The sequence below is a fragment of the Mastigoproctus giganteus genome, chromosome 1, assembly GCF_048544385.1.
Source record: "Mastigoproctus giganteus isolate SK-2022 chromosome 1, ASM4854438v1, whole genome shotgun sequence".
NCBI classification, from domain to species: Eukaryota; Metazoa; Arthropoda; class Arachnida; order Uropygi; family Thelyphonidae; genus Mastigoproctus; species Mastigoproctus giganteus.
The window spans coordinates 28,405,686-28,427,639 of record NC_143575.1 but is presented as its reverse complement, the minus strand read 5'-3'; the positions used below and the strand labels follow the sequence as shown (position 1 = coordinate 28,427,639).

General features: G+C 35.5%; 1 protein-coding gene across 2 annotated transcripts in view; it reads right to left on the bottom strand.

Annotated features, from left to right (window-relative positions):
- Nucleotides 1-21,954, bottom strand: part of LOC150090664 (peroxisomal ATPase PEX1-like) — a 311,554-nt gene that overhangs the window by 207,277 nt on the left and 82,323 nt on the right. For both annotated transcript variants that reach the window (XM_090379348.1, XM_090379356.1), the window contains exons 2-3: nt 16,842-16,940; nt 5,461-5,625 (exon numbers count right to left, since the gene is read on the bottom strand). In XM_090379348.1, the coding sequence (XP_090235474.1) occupies nt 5,461-5,625; nt 16,842-16,940 (264 nt within the window). The remainder of the gene's footprint in view (nt 1-5,460; nt 5,626-16,841; nt 16,941-21,954) is intronic.

The following is a 21,954-nucleotide window of genomic DNA, read 5'->3' as shown; positions in this document are numbered from 1 at the left end:
TGTACTGTGTATAACAATCTCTCATTTGCAAATTCAGCAGTATTAATGTTTTATTGTTGTCAATTTTATAACCTTTATGTGAATAAATCATGGATAATTATTTTTTAAATTAGTACCGAAAAATTTGTATTTTTGTATTAATACCGGGATTTGAATACTGGGAAAAAAATGACCGGGATCCCGGTATCTGGGATTCAGAATCTCGGTATTGTAAGCCCTAGGACCTATCCTGAATCTAAAGATACTCTCGTAATTATGGCTAAGGGTTTGCTAACTTCCCTCGCTGCATCCTTCAGTATAACTGGATGGATTCCATCTACCCCAAGTGCCTTTTTTATGCTTAACTTCAACAATTTCTCCTCCACTTCGCTCTCGGTTATTACAAAATCACTTAACTCCCTGTTAGAGGTTGATAAACTTCTGGCATTCCACTACTTGAATAACTCCTCATATGTGAATGTGGATGCAAAATACTCATTCAGTTTATCAGCTAATTGAGCAGGATCATCAATAGTCAAACCATCTATGTTAAGCGGACCAATCTGATTCTTCCCCTTCCTTCTGGAGTTTACATAAGTGAAGAACTCTTTGCTGTTTTTCTTTGCATCTTTCCCATAGATTTCTCGTAATCTGCCTTTGCTTGCCTAACCTCCTTTGTGACTTGATTACAGACTAGCTTATATCTGGCACAGGCTTCTGTGTTGCCTGATAATTTATATGCATCCCATGCATTTTTCTTCTCTGCCACGAGCCTCATTAGTTCATCTGACATCCATTTAGGCCTTAACCTTGAACAGTATTTCTTAGTTGATATGAAGAGCCTAATAGCCTCCAAGATTAAGTCCCTGAACTCTTCCCATTTAGAATTCAATGTTGGTAACATCGTCAGTTGATCCCACTGTATAGAATTTAAAAACTGTCTGAGACCCCTGTAGCCACCTTTACGAAAGCAAAAGCCTTTCCCTTTACCCCTGATAGTAGTAACATCTTTAAGCAAATCCAACATCAGTACATTGTGATCACTGTCACCCAGTGGTTCCTTCATCTGTAAATTCTTAATGAATGAATAATCACTGCTGATTATCAGATCAAGAGCATTACTCCCTCTGGTTACCTCTGGTTGGAACCTGTTGCTGTAGAAAACAGTCATTCAATCCACAAAAGCCTTGCTAATGTGCGAGTGACTAACCCACAAGTTCCAGTCAATATCTGGAAAGTTAAAATCCCCCATTATAAGACATTCTGATTTACTGGTCTACTATTTCTCTGCACACTTGCTCATTATACTCATCAGATTCATTAGGCCTATAATGCACACCAGCTCTCATTTTCCCTTCCCTAGTGATTATGTCACACCAAACTGACTGAACATTGCATTGTCCACCCATGTCAACCGGATGCACTTCCTTAGATTTTATGTTTCTTAACTAACAGCATAACCCCTCCTCCCTTCCTGTCCTGTCTATCCTTTCTGTACACATTGTACTTCCCAAATTCCAATACCAATCCACACAATATCAGAGATATGGTCACACACCGTATCTCTGATATCGCAACAATATCTGCCTTTGAGGCCTTGATGAGCACATCAAATTCATCAAATTTATTTACTATACTAGCACTGGTGTACATGCAAGTATACATGCACTTGTTCTTACTCTTAGTTATCCTAAGAGCCGATGTATTTACTTGTTCCATGATAACTCCCAGCAGCTCTTGAAATACCCAGTAACTTGCTCTCTAGGCTGCTGCTCATTACAATAGAAGCAGTGCAAGAATTACTTTCGCCTCTGCCTGTGGCTACTGTTAATCTTTTACTCTGTGAATCCCCCAAGCTAGCAGTTTTCCAACCTATCTAAAACTGCCTTGATAGCATCAGCAAGCATTCTTGCACCCTTTCTATTTAAGTGTATCCCATTCCTGTACAAGCATATCTATCACTTCTGAGAAACATTATTTCTACTAAAAACATAATTCCTCAATAAATTTGTTTATTTAAATACACTTTTTGAAACAACAGTTTCCACTAGTTTCTGGCAAAATGAAGTGATTTTTAGCAGAATTACTATCTCTCCAAAAATTATACATATGATAAAGTGAAAATTGGAAATAGAATGTACTTTTTTTTTTTTTAAACAGGAAAAACTTTTCCTTAAATTTTAATATATCATTAAATATTATACTTAAAAAAACAGAGACTAGTTTCTAAGTTGTAATCAGTTCATCCAGGGATTATATTAATCTTTCACTGTGTATTAGAAAGCCTGGATAAGCTAACATGATTACAATTTGGATGTAGCAGAATTAGAAAATAAGTTCTTTAGTAGAGTTTTGGGATGAAGGAAAGCAAGCTTATACAGCATCAGCCAAAAAAAACAAAAAAACTTCCCATTTCACTGATCCATTCTTTCCCAATGTTTGTCTAGTCTGCCTGGAATTTATTTAAGCTATCAACTTCCACAACAACAGATGGAAGTTTGTTCCAGCAATCAACTACCGCTGACTAAAGCAAAATTTCCGCACATCTATTCAACAACTATCTTTCCTCAATTTCAGTTTATGCTCTTTCAGATTTGTAATCTGAGCAAGAGGAAGAATCCATCAGCATTAAGCCTGCACAATCCATTCAAAGCCTTATACACCTCAATCAGATCGCCTCGCAGGTGCCTGGTCTTCAGACACTGAAATTTGTAGAACTTAAGTCTTTCTTCATAAGAGCACCCCTTTGTTCCTCTTGACAGTCTTGTTGACTTTCTCTGTACTTGTTCTAGCAACTCTCCATTCTTCCTAAAATGAGGCTTCCAGACCTGTATGCAGTACTCAAGGTGTGGCCTGACCATTGCTGTATACAAGGGGATAATCACCTCCTTACTCCTGTATATCATTGACAAGACCCCATGACCTGCTCTGGAAGCCCGTCTGCACTGCTCAGAGAACTTCATATCTGATTGCACAATTACCCCCAGGTCTTATTCATTCTCCACCTCCCCAAGTACCACACAGTTGGTATGTTTCTCTTGGGTTACTGCTACCTATATGCAATACTTTGCATTTGTCAATATTAAACATTAGTTGCCACTTCTCAGCCCATCTACCTAACTTTTCTAGATCCTGTTGTAGTAGCATACTGTCTTTACTATCATTAACAACCCTTCCAACCTTTGTATCATCCTCCACTTTGCTCTTAGTTATTACAAAATCATTTAACTCCCTGTTAGATTTTGATAAACATCTGGCCCTCTCCTCCTTGAATAATTCCTCAGGTGTGAATGGGATGCAAGAAAGCAAGATACTGATTTAGTTTGGCAGCTATCTGAGAATGATTATCTACAGTCAAACCACTGATATCAAAGTGGACCAATCTGATTCATCCCCTTCTTTTTAAAGTTTATATAAGTAAAGAAGTCTTTGCTGTTTTTCTTTGCATCCATTGCCAAAGACAGATTTCTCATAATCTACCTTGGCTTGTCTAACCTCCTTTGTGATTTGAATGCAGACTAGCTTATAAATACCATAGGCTTCTGTGTCTCCTGATAATTTATATGCATCCCATACATTTTTCTTCTCTGCCACGAGTCTCATTAGTTTATCTGATATCCATTTGAGCCTAAACCTAGAACAGTATTTCTTAGTTGAAACAAAAAGCCTAGTAGCTTCCAAGATTACTTCCTCGAACACTTCCCATTTAGAATTTTCTGTTGGTAGCATCATCAGTTGGTCCCACTGTATACAATTTAAAAAAATCTCTGAGACCACTGTAGTCACCTTTACAAAAGCAAAAACCCTTCCCTTTACTCTTGATGATAGTTACATCTTTAAGTAAATCCCACATCAGTACACTGTGATCACTGCCACCTAGTGGTTCCTTTATCTGTAAATTCTTAATTTTTTTTGGAGACTAAATGCACAAGGCATAATATGTTATGGGTTGAAATTAACTATATAATATCAGTGTAAATACAGCACAGTTTACCCATAAATTTAACTACATAAGTAGTGTAGCAGCATCATTTGATTATATCTCATATTGTGGCTACCTTCACAACGAGATACCAGTTATTGCACTACTTCGAATAAATAAATCTTCTCTAATAGAGGAGGCCACTGTTATTTATTCTCAGTGGGCACCACCACCCAGATGTGTTTCGGAGCTTGTTGGCTCACTCATCGGTGGGTGGGCCTTGTGCATTTAGTCTCCAAAAATATTATCATTATATCTTTACCATTTGGCATCTCTCATATTGTGGAATTAACTTTGCAACCTTGACGGCATGTCTGCATTATGAGGCTACCTGCCTACCCACCGATGAGTGAGCTAACAAGCTCCGAAACACGTCTGATTGGTGATGCCCACTGAGAATAAATAACAGTAGCCTCCTCTACTAGAGAAGCGTTATTTATTCGAAGTAGCGCAATACCTGGTATCTCGTTGTGAAGGTAGCCACAATATGAGATTTAATCAAATGATGCCGCTACACTACTTACGTAGTTAAATTTATGGGTAAACTATGGTGTATTTACACTGATATTATATAGTAAATTCTTAATGCATGAATAATCACTGCTGATAATGAGATCAAGAGTGTTACTCCCTCTGGTTGCTCTCTAACATGCTGCTATAGAAAATAATCATCCATAAAAGACTTGCTATTGTGCATGTGACCAACCCACAAGCTCCAGTCAATATCTGGGTCAAAATCCCCCATTATAAGATACTCTGATTTACTGGCCCACTATTTCTCTGTAAAATTGTTCTTTGTACTCATCAGAATCATTAGGCCTATAACAAACTCCTACCCTCATTTTTCCTTTCCCAGTGCTTATGTCACACCAAACTGACTCAACATTGTACTGTCCATCTATGTCAACTGGATGCACTTCCTTAGGTTTTATGAGTTTCTTAACTAATAGCATAACCCCTCCTCCCTTCCTATCTTGTCTGTACATACTGTAATCCCCAAATTCCAATTCCGTATTCCTTATATCTGTATGACAAGTCTCTGATATCCCAACAATATCCACCTGTGATGTCTTGATCACCACTTCAAATTTGTGACTATGTAATGATCAGGTTAAAACTGTTATGCATATATGGGGACAGCAGATACATAGAGTTCTGGTTAACAATTGGTTAACTGGCTCTATTATATTAATTTGTGAAATTAAGCTGAATGCTAGCAGTGATTCAATTTGTTTTTGTTATATAATAAAGTAATTAAAACCATTCATGATGAAGTATTCAGAAATTAATAATACTCTCATTTCTTCTTCAGATACCATCAAAATATTTGAATTACAATAAATTAATTAATATAAAAAATCAGTTTAAAAATTTAAATTTAAAAAAATTCAAGGATATAAAGCAACATAAATAAATGCACCAAACATTGTCAACATCCCAAGTGCCACAAATAGTTTAAAAAATATTCAGAATATACATTAAATGTTATTGTTACAAACCTCTTCTCTATCTTTTAATCCCAGTTTGGAACCATATGCTTCACTTAACTGAAGCACATCATTGCTGTTAAAAAGATCACCATAAGAGGTCAAAAATGTTTCTCCTGCCCACTGAAGAAATGCTTTTTGATTCTTTCCATATGTTATCTCTAGAATAACTAGTTCCTATGCAAACAAATTAACATTTATATAATGCTATCATGAATTTAAAAATGACCAGTAAAACATGAATAAATAATACATATCCTTTTTAACAGTTACAAAGAAAATAATACGTACTAATAAAATTTCACATTAATAACTGGATATGAAATTGGTTTTCACACAGCACAAAACGAGTCACTCATAAGTTAAGAAAAGTTGTCATACAGAACAGCACGAGTCATAAGTTAAGGAAAGTCTAGGCACAGAAACATATGAAGGGAGATCATTGTTGCACCATGGAATTTCACTTAATTAGAGATTTGAAATCTTTTTTAGAGTTCTTGAGACAAATTTTATCTAAAAGTAGTATATCATGGTTGAGGTAAAGTTTATAATTAATCTTATTGTTCCAAAAGGAATCAACCCATCTAGAGATATTATTCTGCTACATATTGGCATTTAGCTCTTGTATTTTTAGATGGAATATGCTGGGGGAGGGGGGGGGTGTTCTCAACCATTTTTTTTTGTAGTGTACCACTTTAAAAAAAATTGGAAAGTTACTGTACTACCACAGTAATAAATCATAAAACTTTTGGTAAAACAAAACATTTTATGTTTTACCTGAAAAACTTTATAAATGAAATAATTATATTATAAAATAACATATAAAACAAGGATACATACTCAAACAATTACAAAAATCTGAATGCATATACAACAAAACAGCACCACCACCATGCACAATATTCTTGTCGACAGCAACCAGACAGAAAATGTGACTTTTATTTTATTATTGTTTTAAGTAGTAAAATAAAATTTGCCTACAGTATATAGAAAAAGAATAATAGGGAAAAAAAGGAAAATGCTAAAAACCAGTGTGATGACATGTTTTCTTTTTGAGTTTTAGAATTTCTAAAAATAAAAAACTAGAATGAATGGAAGAAAATTTTTAGAAGTGAAAACTTAAACACCAGTGATATGATATGTCTCCTTGACTGGCTAAGGCTATCACAAACTGAAATGAAATTTTAAAGTGAGAAAAAATGAATAAAATGAAAGTCATCTAATGAAGAATAAATGAAAATACCTGGGAAAGAATAGAATAAGGAATTTGGTTGACAATGCCCAATCCTTTCAAGGCACTTCACAGTGGGAAAAGGACACACACAGCGTTTTGATAACCTAACCCCTCAACCCAAAAGTCTTAAGTTGAGCAGCTGTTATAGGTATAGTTATAATAACATCAGGGTCAGAGCACAAACAAAATGGTAACCAGTAAGTAAATGCAATCCTGACCAGTGAAGCACTCAAAGAAATGAAAACATGAAACAGCATTCATAAAGGATACATATATATATCCCAAGACAGCATCTATAGTAAGGATAAAATATGATATTTCAAACTTAAAACAGTAAAGACTATCTATTGATTATAATATGAATAGATTAAAATGAAATCAATAACTAGTTATTGGTCATTAGAAACATAATTATTGGTCCTTATTTTCGTATCAATGAATAGGCCAACATAAAAAAAAAAAAAAAGAAAAAGGAAAAAATTTAAGAAATATAGAACTATTTTTAATTAATGCTATATTGGGAGTGATGTTTGATAATTTTAAATGTAAGCTAGACTAGGCACAAGGTGAAATCTGTTTTTGGTATTTATTTTTAACAGATTCTCAAACATAGCTGAGAATTCACCTTCACATAAAATATGTGCTAAATGGCATGAAAAATTTTAAAGCCTTGTCCAAAAGAAGTCTTTATTCAGCTCTTCTCTTAACCAAAAATTACACAAATTTCCTATTTGAAACTCATTGCACTATTCATCACAAGAAAATTCTATCAATTCTAAAAATTCTATCACTGACACTAAGAAATTATCAGAGAATCTTTTAGTGCCTGAAATGTATATGTTATCCAACTTTTGCTATCATGATTTTCAAGAAAGTATGAATGTGAACAAAAAAAAAAGTTCATGCTTAATTCCGAGCACTTTAGTTTGATATCCATTTTTACCTCTTTGCTTCAATTTCCATCTAGTTTAGTTTAAAAAGCTATATAGTATTGGAAAAGCATCAACCTTATGTTTTGCTAAATCTTTAATCATAAATTTAAGTTTCTCTACAGTGGAATTTAATTTATCTGTTACAATAAATTAAGTTACACGTGAACCATGCAAAACTGAATTTAGAGTGTTGAGTCATGTAAATATATAAGCCAAGTAAGCAAGACTTTGTCAACCACAATTCATCAAGGAAACAGAAAGACAGGAATTTGTGTCAAGAATAAATAAATACACTTATTAGTACCACTCAAAAGATTGAGTTATAACTTGCCCTCTGGAAAATAACCACTAAGTTATGATATTTGTAATTAATTTTAAAATTTGTTCTTCTTTATAGGTTTACACACCATTTGGTACAATTAGATGCATCACCAGTGTTATGTTACCAAAGGTTAAGAACCAATGTACTAAGAAATTTTTCCCAAATTAATGAAGAGTAGATGGGTAGGGTTATAGTTTTATGATGTTCTAAAACAATTTCATTCCTATTTCACTTTTCATTAACTAGATCAGCTAATCAAAGACAGTGATTGTTTGCTCGTTTAAGGAATTTAAATTCTGCTGACTAGATATTTGTAACCCATTAACTTTTTAATGGGTTAAAAATTATCATACAGGTTGTTATTGTTATTTGGTTTTTAGGAGCATTAGCAACTAAGGCCATATTGCTCTGGGGATATGCGGTGGTCATTCCCTGACCTTTCTGCATCCTCTGTATTTAATGGTCATGGGCTAGAACCCCGGTCTAATCAAGAAGTGTGTGCTACGCAATGCTGCTCCTGCCCACCTGGCTACGGAGGCGCCTATCATATAGGTGTGCGTGCATGTGTGCGTAAGATCATTACATTCCCCGTTTCGCTGACAACAGAGTCATCTACAACGACTAGTTCCTTTGGGACCGGTGCATTCTGCCTTGGCATTGCCGCGGTGTTGCATGATATTGAAGTGCAAGCTCTGGCATTGATATGGGCAGCTGAGAGCTTGATGGGCCCCTCAATTTAAATCCTTCGAGGGTATCCACCCTGTCCTTCAAGCTCTCATATAAGCCCATAACAATGCCGAGTTAGCGCCTGATTTCCTCGCACTCCTTACATTGCGCACACACAAAGACATTCCCCTTGGCAATATCACGTCCCATTCCTGACTCCTCCACAAACATCAAACAAGCAGTGCATTTCAATAGACTGTGATTCAGAGGACAACCCCCCCCCCCCCCAGTTCTCCCGAGCGCCACAGCACTTCCACTAGTTTGAACCTTTTGCTTTGCTGCTCTGGTCTGAGTCATGATTTCTATTCAAGTTCAATAAAATTCCAATACAAAATATAACCCTAAACCTATATCCCAATGCAGTTATAACACTGTATATATGTATTTCGGTATCGAATATTATCTCCGAGTTACGTTATATGACTTTCTTATCCCCTGTCAACTTATATGTATTAATTTATGATGTTACGTTTGTAATAACTAGGTCGCTATATTTATTTAGTTAAAAAAAGTACAATTCAATTGACAATGAAATTTAATAAGATTAATAATATTTTACTGATTAATTGATACTACTATTCCATCATCAATATCGTTTATTAATGATATTGATGACGGTATATCAAGCTTAATGTCAAAGTTTGCAGACGATACAAAGGTTGGCAGGGTTGTTAATAACAGTAATGATAGTATTCTGCTGCAACAAGATCTGGAAAAGTTGGGCAGATGGGCTGGGAAATGGCAATTGAAGTTTATCATTTCTCTAGTGTTACTGCTACCCATATGCAGTACTTTTCAGTAGCAGTAACACTAGAGAAATGTACCAACTAGGTGGTGTTACACTCAGGGTAGTTTAGAATGAAAGAGACCTGGGGGTAATTGTGCAGTCAGATATGAAGTTTTCTGGGCAATGCAGACAGGCTACCAGAGTAGGTCATGGGGTCTGGTAAATGATATACAGGAATTTTGCGATCAAGGATAAGGTGGTGATTATCTTCTTGTATAAGGCAATGGTCAGGCCACACCTTGAGTACTGTGTACAGGTCTGGAAGCCTCATTTTAAGAAGGATGTAGAGTTGCTAGAATGAGTACAGAAAAGGGGAAACAAGATTAGAAGGGAACAAAGGGATGCTCTTATGAAGAAAGGCTTAAGTTCTGCAAATTGCAGCTTCTGGAGACTAGGGACTTGCGAGGCGATCTGATAGAGGTGTATAAGGCCTTGAATGGATTGAGCAGGCTCAATGCTAATGAGATTCTTACTCTCGCTTAGATTACAAACCTGAGGGGACATATATTCAAACTGATGAAGAAAGACAGTTGTAGAATAGATGTATAGAAGTTTGTCTTTAACCAGTGGGTAGTTGATTGCTGGAACAAACTTCCATCTCTTGTTGTGGAAGTTGATAGCTTAAATAAATTCAAGGCACAACTAGACAAACATTTGGAATGAATGGATCATGGGAAGTTTTTTTTTTTTGGCTGATGCTGTATAAGCTTGCTTTCTTGCATCATGTGTCTCTACTAATGCTAATTACACAGATTACAGAGAAGCAGACGACAATTTCTTGAATGCAACTGAGTTGATGGACCAGGAAATTATCAAAAATGTACAGGCATCTTCGTGTAATGCCTACATGAGGCTTGAGAGTGAAAACGATGATGAAAATGCTGTTGAACTACCTGATAAAGAAATTTTACTCTTAGAAGCTTGAAACAGCCTGAAAAAAGTTTGCGTGTATTTGTCCTTTACTACTGATGTCCTAGAAAATAAATTTCAGCAATGAAATGGTATCGAAAATTTCATTTTACCAAAAATATGAGACAACCGAAAATAACAGACTTCTTGATCAAAAAATAAAATTTGTAATGGTTATTGGCATTTGTATGACTAAATTAAAATAAAATGAATTTATAATTTGTTTTTTTTTTCCTTTATTCAGCATAGCAAAATTTCAGTATATAGAAGTAATTTGTATAGTCTCAAGAGTTTAGTTATAACAAAATTTAACGTGTATAATTCATAATTTGTTTATTGGAGATGAAGATTACATTTCATTTAAGAATCCAGTCCTGTCATCATCAAGTGTAATTTGAATAATAATTTTGTATTAAACAGAACTGGAACATCTTTATGTTCAGATACTATTTCAATCAGAATATCATCAGTTCTGGGACTAAATCGAAAAGGGATTTCATTTTAATAATTGTAAGATGAGCATATTCTATGGATTTATCAGGAGACCAAAATTCCTAATTAAATTGCTGGTACACACGGGATCACATTGATTTGGTTATTATTATCCGCACATAACTAATTTTTGGAAATAGGCTCCAATTTTAAATCAACTGTATAAGAAATTAATTGGAATTTATTTTTGTAACAATGGGGGAGATTAGGGTGAAGGGGGGGGAGAGAGAGAGAGAGAAAAAGCAGAGTGAAGAGGGTTCCTCTATGAGGAATTCCTATAAATGTTGTTGTTTGACCTGTGGAAGTACTTCCACAATGCAGACATGTTGCCAGAGTAGGTCATGGGGTCTTTTCAATGATATACGGGAATTTTGCGAGCAGGGATAATTTGACTGGAAGATGAAATGTAGAATGTCTCCTGATATGCAGTAAAATTTGGTTAGAAGAGAGTTAGGATGCAAAGCTTTATATGTACACTTAGGAGACTGTGGGCACTGATTTTGTTTCATTTTCACTTGTCATCACAATCATCGTCTTTCTTGAGCACAGCATCTACAATGTCACTCAGTAGGAAGATCACTAGTTAACAAGTTGTCAATGACTCGTACAAATTCATCAATGTTATTATTAAAACCTACAACGTTGTCATGTAGCAACCATTCAGATAATAGTAAGTTGTTTTCTTTGTTTCCATTATCTGCATTTATGATTGAAATTTAATTTGAATTTTATTTCGATTTCTTGAAGCAATTCGATATGGTTGTTGAAGCAATGTTGTTCCACGCATCATATTCAATAAATTTATAGCATCCAATATCGATATAGATTTGTTAAGTTTCTATTCTCTTTGACTGATTAAATGTAGAACTATAATCTTTTATAAAATCCTTTCAAACTCTTGATTACACCCATGTCCATTGATTGTAAAACTGATGTTGCATTGGGAGGCAAAAACACTAGCTTAATGTTGGACAAATTTTGAATCTGCGGATGTTATCAACTAACAATAAAATATTTTTCTTCTTTTTGAATAGCTGCTTATTCCAATCATTTACGTATTGCCGAAAAATATCCGAAGTCATCCAAGCTTTCTTGTTTGTAGCACAATCGACAGGAAGTTTCCTTATGTTTTTGAAACAAAGGTTTTAACGATTTTCCAATAACAAACAATTTTTTTTTTTTTTTTATCAGTTCCTGTCATGTTTGTTCATATGAGCACCGTCAAGCGAGTGATTTTTTTCTACCAACCCCTTTTTCCCCTTTGAATTTATATGTATTGTCGGGTGTCAAATTATAAAAAAAGTCCTGCTTCGTCAGTGTTGTAGATGTCTTCATCATTGAAAAGTTTCCCAATTTCTGCCCAAACATGGTCAATCCATTAATTTGCCATTATTAGATCTGCAGATCGAGATTCTCCACTAATTTTTGCATAAACAATGTTGTCGGTTTTTAAATTGATCCAGCAAACCGTTGAATACATACAAAATAGTCATGTCCAAATTATTTAGCAAATTTTTCCACGTGAGCCTTCAAGATCGGGCTGTCTATTGAAAATCCAGCACTTCTTTGTGTAGTGAACCATTGAAGCAATGCTTCATCGATGTTTGTGACCTCGCACTTTCTAAATTTTTTTTTTTTTATGTTCTTTACCAGTGCCGATGTATAAACATGTTTATTCTTCCACAATATCGATAGTATTGAAAGGACAAAGCAAACGTTTTACAAACTTCAACATTTTTTGTACCACGTTCTAACTCATGAATAATTTTGACTTTTTCACGAATCGAGAAACACTTTCTTTTGTTAGTAGACATTTCTGAAGGGTTTGTTTCTGATTTTACTTTAAAATGACAGTAAAGTGATCTGCATACAAACAATTATCATTTCCAAAATTCTTAGGGGTCCCAAAATAAATTTATGGTTCAGTGAATACAAGAAAATCTGTAAATAGGGTAATGCAACTATAGAAATTACAAGCTGAAGGCCAATGCACTATTTTATAGCCCCCATTCCCGAAAGGACAAAGTTCGTTCATACACCAGCCCCTAATCAGATGCAAGTGGTCATAAAAGTTAAGTTGCAACTTTCATTTTTGTCTATTCAAAGAATTTGGTTTTTTTTGACTACCTGAGCAATTAAAAATTGTTTGCATAGTTATCAAAATTTGTATGGTATATCTGTGTAGTATGCTCGTTATAACAGTGAGTGATTGTGTGGGTTTGTTTGTTTGTTATTTGGTTTTCAGGAGCATTAACAACTAAGGCCATATTGCTCTGGGATATGCGGTGGTCATTCCCTGAACTTTCCGCATCCTCCATATTTGGTGGTGACGGGCTCGAACCCCGGTCTAATCAAGAAGCGTGTGCTATGCACTGCTGCTCCTTCCCACTTGGCTACGGGGCGCCGCTTGTTATAATCAAGTTCAACTGTATGTCTATACAGTGGTGTTTATTCATGGACTGATTTGCTTGTTTCTTGGGGTGAAAATCCCAAATAACTTGCACAGGGAATCCCTACTATCTGAGCCCAAAACAGAGGGTTCCTTTTAAAACTCCTATAGTCACCAATAGAATATGAATCCGAGATAGAGGAAAAAAAAAAAAAATTTCAATTGATACTACATACATATAAACAGATTAAAAATATATGCTGCACAAATATATTATAGATGCACATTGTCATTAAATAGCAGATGTTAATTCCATCTTTTCTATGATATTTTCAGAAAGAACCATATTTTCTTTGTTCAAATTAAAATTATACTATTTAAAAAAATATTTCAAATTATTCACTTAAATGAAATATATAATTTATTCATTAAGTAAAAATATTTCTTATCTAAAAATCCATCCCCTAGTAACTTTGATGTATTTTCTAAATAATACTGATGTGGAAAACATACACTTTAAAAAAATACATCACACTATGTCATGAATAGTAATTTATAAGAATTAGTAGAGGCATATGATGCAAGAAAGCAAGCTTACGCAGCATTAGCAAAAAAAAAAAAAAACCCACTCCCATTTCACCCCTCCGTTCATTCGAAATATCTGTCCAGCTGAGCCTTAAATTTATTTAGGCTATCAACTTCCACAACAAGGGATGGAAGTCTGTTCCACCAACCAACTACCCGCTGGCTAAAGGCAAATTTCCGCACATCTATCCTACGTCTGTCTTTTAATCAATTTGAATTTATGCCCTCTCAGGTGATTATTCTGAGCAAGAAGAAGAATCCCATCGGCATTGAGCATGCTCAAACCATTCAATGCTTTATACACTTCTATCAGATCACCTCGCCGGTACCTAGTCGCCAGACACTGTAATTTGCAAAATTTAAGCTTTTCTTCATAAGAGCAACCCTTTGTTCCATTCACTAATCTTGTTGCCCTTCTCTGTACTTGTTCCAGTAGCTCTACATCCTTCTTGAAATGAGGCCTCCACACTTGTATACAGTACTCAAGGTGTGGCCTGACAATTGCCTTATACAAGGGAATAATCACCTCCTTATCCCTGCTACAAAAATTCTTGTATATGATTGACAAGAAACCATGAGTTACTCTTGCAGCTCGTCTGCACTGCTCAGTGAACTTCATATCTGCCTGCACAATTACCCCTCAGGTCCTTTTCATTCTCTACCACTGTCAGTTAGTACCACAGAGTTGATATGTTGCTCTGGGGTTACTATTTCCCATATGTAGTACTTTACATTTGTCAATGTTAAACCTCATTTGCCACCTCTCAGCCCATCTGCTCAACCTTTCCAGATCCTGTTGCAGCAGCATAGCATCAGTAGTGTCCTTAACAACTCTGCCAACCTTTGTATCATCTGCAAACTTGGAAATTAAGCTTGATATACCATCATCAATATCATTTATAAATACAGAAAACAAAAATGGACCCAACACTGAACTCTGAGGGACTCCACTAATAACATTAGTCCACGATGAGCAGTGTCCATTGATTACCACTCTCTGTCTTCTATCACTCAACCATCCCTTTATCCATAGCAGCAATTTGCCTCCAATGCCACACTGCTCCAATTTGTGCAGCAGTCTTCCATGTGCAACAGTATCAAAAGCCTTTCTAAGATCCAAATATATAATATCAAAGCTATTCCCTGCACGCAGTTCTTTTGTGACTGCATCATAGTATCCAATCAAATTGGTCAGGCAAGACTTTCCCTTAACAAAACCATGCTGTGTCCAATCTATAACTGGAGTCTTGTCTAGATGATCCTGCAGTGCTTCTTTAACCAGTGCATCCATTAATTTTCCTGGAACAGAAGTTAATCTCACAGGTCTATATTTACTTGTGTCAGCCTTTGATCCTCCTTTGTGAATTGGGAGTACATTTGCACTTCTCCAGTCTATGGGTACCTCTCCTGAGTCCAAAGAAGCTCTCATAATTATGGCTAAGGGTTCACTTACTTCCTTTGCTGCCTCCTTTAATATAACTGGATAGATCCCATCCACCCCGGGTGCCTTTTTTATATTTATCCTCAATGATTTCTCACTCCACTTTCCTCTCAGTTATTACAAAATCATCTAGCTCACTACCACAATTTACTTCACCTCTGGCATTCCCCTTCCCGAATAACTCCTCATGTGTGAATGTAGATGCAAAATACTTGTTCAGTTTGTTAGCCACCTGAGCAGGATCTTCAACTGTTGTTGTTGTTATTTGGTTTTTAGGAGCATTAGCAACAAAGGCCATATTGCTCAGGGGATATGCGGTGGTCATTCCCTGACCTTTCCGCATCCTCCGTATTTGGTGGCTCACGGGCTCGAACCCCGGTCTAATCAAGAAGCATGTGCTACTCACTGCTGCTCCTGCCCACCTGGCTACGGAGGTGCCTCTTCAACTGTTGAAACATCAATATCCAGTGGACAAATCTGATTCATCCCTTTCCTTCTAGAGTTTACATAGGTAAAGAATTCTTTTCTGTTTTTCTTTGCATCCTTTGCCAAGGATTCCTCATAATCTGCCTTTGCCTGCCTAATCTTCTTTGTGAATTGATTACAGACCAGCTTATATCTATCATAGGCTTCCATGTCACCCATTAATTTATATGTATCCCATGCATTTTTCTTCTCTGCCATGTCTCATTAGTTCATCTGACATCCATTTAGGCCTAAACCTTGAACAATATTTCAAGTATGTAAAGCCTAGTAGCTTCCAAGATAAGTTCTTTGAATGCCTCCCATTTTGAATTTGCTGTTGGTAACATCATCAGTTGGTCCCACTGTATAGAATTTAAATACTGTCTCAGACCATCGTAGTCGCCTTTACGAAAGCAAAAAACCCTTCCCTTTACCCCTGATGGTAGTATCTCTTTGAGTAAATCCCACTTCAGCACACTGTGATCACTGCCACCTAGTGGTTCTTTTATCTGCAGATTCTTAATGCATGAAGAATCACTACTGATAATCAGATCAAGAGTATTACTTCCTCTAGTTTCTTCCCAAACATGCTGATGTAGAAAACAATCATCCAATAAATCCGCAAAAGCCTTGCTAGTGTATGAGTAACCAACCCACAAATTCCAGTCAGTATCTGGGAAATTAAAATCCCCCATTATAAGATTCTCTGATTTACTGGCCCACTATTTCCCTGTACAGTTTCTTATTATACCAGAGTCATTAGGCCTATAGCACACTCCTACTCTCAATTTTGATCTATTGTTACAGTAATGTGAATTATATCTTTAACAATGCTTTGAAAAGCAACTGCACATCTAATCCCAAAATGAAAGGGCTTGTTGTTTCTAATATTAATGAACTACACAGTACACGTGTGTAGTTCTTTAATAGTAGAATAAATTAACACTTCTGATATGACGCTTTGTGGTATTTATAGACCAATATCTAGTAATACCCTCATTTGTTCACTCAAACTGAGTGTCAAACTGACACTCATCAATTTTGCATCTAATCATTATAAAGCAAAATTAAACTAAAGAAGAAAAATTAAAACTATAAAAACTGCATTCACCTCTTGATTATTAATCATTTCAGCCCATGTTTGAGATAGTCGTACAAAGCAGGATTTTATGGAAATAAATTTAATTACAGCTACTCTGGTAGACATACCCTAAAAAATATTTACAAAAGATATAGCTGAAAGAAAGAAAATAAAATCAAAAGGTAAAAAATTTATAGCATAAATTATCTGAAAATACAATATTCAATCCACAAAGGACTGCCATAGGCTGTGAACCTTTTGTGGGTTGTAAAAGCTTTTCATACTGGAAGGTGAATAGTGAAGACTCATTTTTAGAAACTTAAAGTTGGAACATGGCTTTATGGTCTGTTCAATGTATTTCTACTATTAGCTGATTAAAATACTAACTCATATTTGACATAATTTAATTCAGCAACCAGTATGAAGATTTGATTCTCCCAAGAAGCATATTATTCTTGAGAGAATAATATGCTTAATATTTAAGCATATCTGGAAAATATTGTTGTTGTTATTTGGTTTTTAGGAGCATTAGCAACTAAGGCCATATTGCTCCAGGGATATGCGGTGGTCATTCCCTGACCTTTCCACATCCTCTGTATTTGGTGGTCACGGGCTCGAACCCCGGTCTAATCAAGAAGTGTGTGCTACGCACTGCTGCTCCTGCCCACCTGGCTATGGAGGCACCACCTGGAAAATGGTAGGCTTCTTAACCTATTACAAAATGTAGTAATACGTGCTAGCATTCAATGCAGTAATACAAGCAAGTCATTCAATGCAAGTTTTCACCATTATAATGACTAAACATTTCATCAGATATTAAGAATTTAAGTAAAGGAACTATTAGCAGGCAATGATTAGTGCATACAGGCGTCTCATAACATGTGGGACCCAACCAGGGATCGATTTAGGACCTAAAACCAATAAAAAAAAAAGTTCATGTAAACATAGGTCTGATTTCACATTGTTTCCAAGTTACAGCCATTTTTGTGCTCTACCAATTGTCTCCACAAACTGAGCTAGTATAGCTGGCTCCATTCAATTCTTTACAAACTGCTCCATATCTCATAGATGGCCTTGCTGTAGTTTAAAGGAAGTTTTCCTTAAATGAGAACCTCTAATGGTCTTTGAGTCATTTCAGTTAGTTCTCCTGACAAGAGCACTACATTTGGAGCTTGTTATTAACATTTTGATACTGTGAATTTGTTGTGATAATGGAGGCTTATTCAAATCAAGAGATGGCAGACATGGATTTCATGTATGGACTTGCTAAATGCAATGCAGTGGAGGCAAGATGTCTGTGCGCAGAAAAACTCCTCTAATTGTCACAAGCCAAATAAGACCTTTCAGAGAACATATGAACATTTTGTGGAAAGTGGTTAATTTAGAAAACAAGTTTCAGATGGCAGTAGACACATCAGCACTAGAACTGTTGATCTGGAAGAATAGCTACTCAATCACATTGAAGAAAATGGTAATAGCATCTGAAGGACAGCAACAGCAGAGAACGGGGGGACATATGACTACGTGGAGAATTTTACAGGGCCAACAGCTTTATTCATATCATCTTAAGAGAGCACAAGGAGTTACTGCAGCTGACTTCCCGCCACGAGAAGCTTTTTATACTTGGTTTCTGCAGATGTGTGCTCATAACCAGCATTTCCTATCCTCTGTACTGTTTACTGATGAAGCTGGATTTACTAGGGATGGTGTGGTCAATTTTCACAACACTTATTGATGGGTTAAAGAAAATATCTATGCAATTGTTCAATCAATAAACCAGCAACAATTCAACATGTATATATGAGCAGGAATAATTGGTGAATTTAATTAGGCCTATTGTTCTACATGGGAGATTAACAGGAGCATCCTACCGCACTATGTTAAGAGAATATTTAAATTAATTGTTGGAAGAAGTTACACTTGATGTCATTCATTCCATGTGGTTTGTGCACGATGGTGCTCCACCTCATTTTAGCCATGTTGCTAGAAACTTTTTGAAACATTTTATAAATGGATATGTCGTGCAGCCCCATTGCCTGGTCTGCACACTCCCCAGACTTGAATCCACTTAATTTTTACTTGTGGGACCACCTGAAAGCCACTGTTTATTCCAACACCAATAGATAACATTTAAATGATCTGCCAACGTGTGGAACACAGGTGCCAGCAAATCCGACAGACACCTGGAACTTTTGAGCACGTGAAGAGGTCTATGACAAGCTGTTGTCAAAGACCTCTTGTATTTAGGCACACAGCGGTCATTTTGAGCATTTATTGTAAACATAAGTAGATAGTTGATGAAACACAAAAATGGCTGTAATAAAAAAAATAATAAAAAAATGCAAAATCTGACCTATGTTTAAATGAACTTTTTTAAAAATTGGTTTTAAGTTCTAAATCCATCCCTGAAGTGGGCCCCATAAGTCATGAGACATCCTGTATATGTGGGATTTATTAAAAAATAAATAAATAAATAACTAATGTCCATGGAAAACAGATTTTGTTTCACACAGAGAGAGAGAGAGAGTGAGAATATTAAAATGGTTTTAAATATCTTTTGAATTCTTTTTAGTGGGATCAAATTGTAATTTTAACAAATAGAAATGCTGAATAAGAAACAAATAACAAATAAGAATAAGAAACAAAATATAAAAAATAAGAAAAATAAGAAACAAAATATAAAAAATAAGAAAAATAAGAAACTGAATAAGAAACAAAAAACAAATTGCTTAACAAATAAAAATGCTGAATAAGAAATGCTTTAAGGAAGTCGTTGAAGCAGCTGCTAAGCTTTTCATACCAAAGAAAAGGTATTATTAAAGGTACATATCAAAATGAATGCCAAAGAAAATGATGACCTCAGCGGTGAAAAGAAAAATGTTGAGTAGCACAGAATTCTTTGCTTGTGTGGATACCAGAAGGAAAGGTATATTGGTTAATTTGATTTCAACAGCAACAATATTGACAGTATTCTGATAAGCTGAATAAGTATGTCAAATTTACAAGTAAAGAAACTTAAAACTTAAGGATTCCAGTGGCACAGCTAATACCGGAAGTAAAAAGATTTTACGAAAACTGAAAAGGGAATGGACGAGAAGTTATTAAAGTTTTGGCAATAATAATGAAACTTACCTAGATTAAGGAAAAGTCTCCATAGACCGAAGATGTACAAACATCTTTCCTATTCACAAAAGTGGTTCAAAGGGTGAAACAAATAACTAGACCTGCAAGTTGGATGGTTTTTGTTTTGGGGAAAATTATACTCAGTAATTAAGGATGTAATGCGGGCAAGGCATGCATTGTGAATGGCTCTGCTTATATTATACAAGGTATGGTAACAAGTAACACAGTTCCTCGACCGGTGCTGTTGTGGTTATGTTTGATGAGTTTGAAAATAAACAAAAATGGTACTTGTAGTTCAAACTTCCTCCAACAGATGGGGGTACAGAGATTGTCCAGTAAGCCAACAGGTTGCAAGTAACAACCAGTTTTGTTAGTAGTGTTAATGTTCACATCAGGAGGATTTTGCAATGGAGCAATGAATGAATATCAAATTTTGCTTTCAACTATGAAAACCTGACTAAAAAAATTGAATGGCAAATGCCTAAAAAACGGTACTCACCTTGTATAAATCTGCAATAAATTTTTGGTAAATGGTGGCTGAATTTAGTTTGGAAGAAGCATTAAAAAGAACTAAGGCAGAGAATGGGGTAAAAATATTTTTAAACAAATTTTAAAAAATGAGCCCCTTATCGGGATGTTGGTCGAGTCTAAACTCGACCAACATCCCGATAAGTGGCGACTTATACACCAGTCTAACAGGATAATAAATTCTAAACTCACATCTCTCCCTAACATAAAAAAACAACAACTCTCAGATTTACAAAGACTAAGCAAAACCCCAGATATCATCATCCAAAAAGCTGACAAAGGAGACACAATCGTTATCCTGGACAAGGACACTTACACAGAAAAAATGGAATTAATTTTAGCAGACCAAGATACATATACAAATGACAGCAACCACAACATTACAAAACTTAAAAATAAACTTGACACAATTCTCAGAAAACTCAGACAGAACAAAGAAATCAACCTCTTTACTTTACAACAGATAGGTATTCGCAACAACATTCTGCCCCACATGTTTGGAATAACCAAGCTACACAAACCTGGCCACCCACTAAGACCTATTGTTTCTTTTAGTAGATCAGCTTTTGCTAATTTATCTACCTTCCTTGTTAAAATTATATCCCCACTCACTCGATTCTCTACATTCAAAATTAATAACACAAACCAAGCGTTCCAAAAAATCAGCAACACCACCATATCCGACGAAGACATATTAGCTTCTTTTGACGTCATATCCTTATACACTAACGTGCATATTCCTTTCACCCTACAAGCATTACGCGTACTTCTAACAGCCGATGACACTTTAACGAAACATACCTCTCTTTCAGTTGACCACATCCTTGAACTTACTACTCTTTTACTAGACGCTAGATATTTTAGATTTAATAATAAAATTTATCGACAAACATTCGGTTTACCAATGGGTTTAGGCATTTCTGCTCCCCTTTCTGAAATTTATCTCGCCACTATTGAAAACCAAATTTTACAACCTTTCCCTTCTGAAATTAAATTATACATCCGCTACGCCGATGATGTCTTAATAATAGGCAACAGAACAACCATAGACAATCTTTTTTTTTAAAATTCAATACAATACATGACAGGCTAAAGCTTACCCTCGAAATCGGAACGGACAACCAAATTAATTTTCTTAATCTCACTATTTATACAACAGACACAAATTTAAATACCAAGATTTTCAGAAAAAATATGCATTAGCATTAGTAGAGGCATTTGATGCAAGAAAGCAAGCTTATGCAGCATCAGCCAAAAAAAAAAAAAAAAAAAAAGAGTAACATAAATAAATAAAAAATAACCACTTCCACTTCACCCCTCTGTTTGTTCGAAATACCTGTCCAGCTGAGCCTTAAACTTGTTTAGGCTATCAACTTCCACGACAAGGGATGGAAGTCTGTTCCACCTACCAACCACCGCTGGCTAAAGGCAAATTTCCGCACATCTATCCTACATCTGTCTTTCCTCAATTTGAATTTATGCCCTCTCAGGT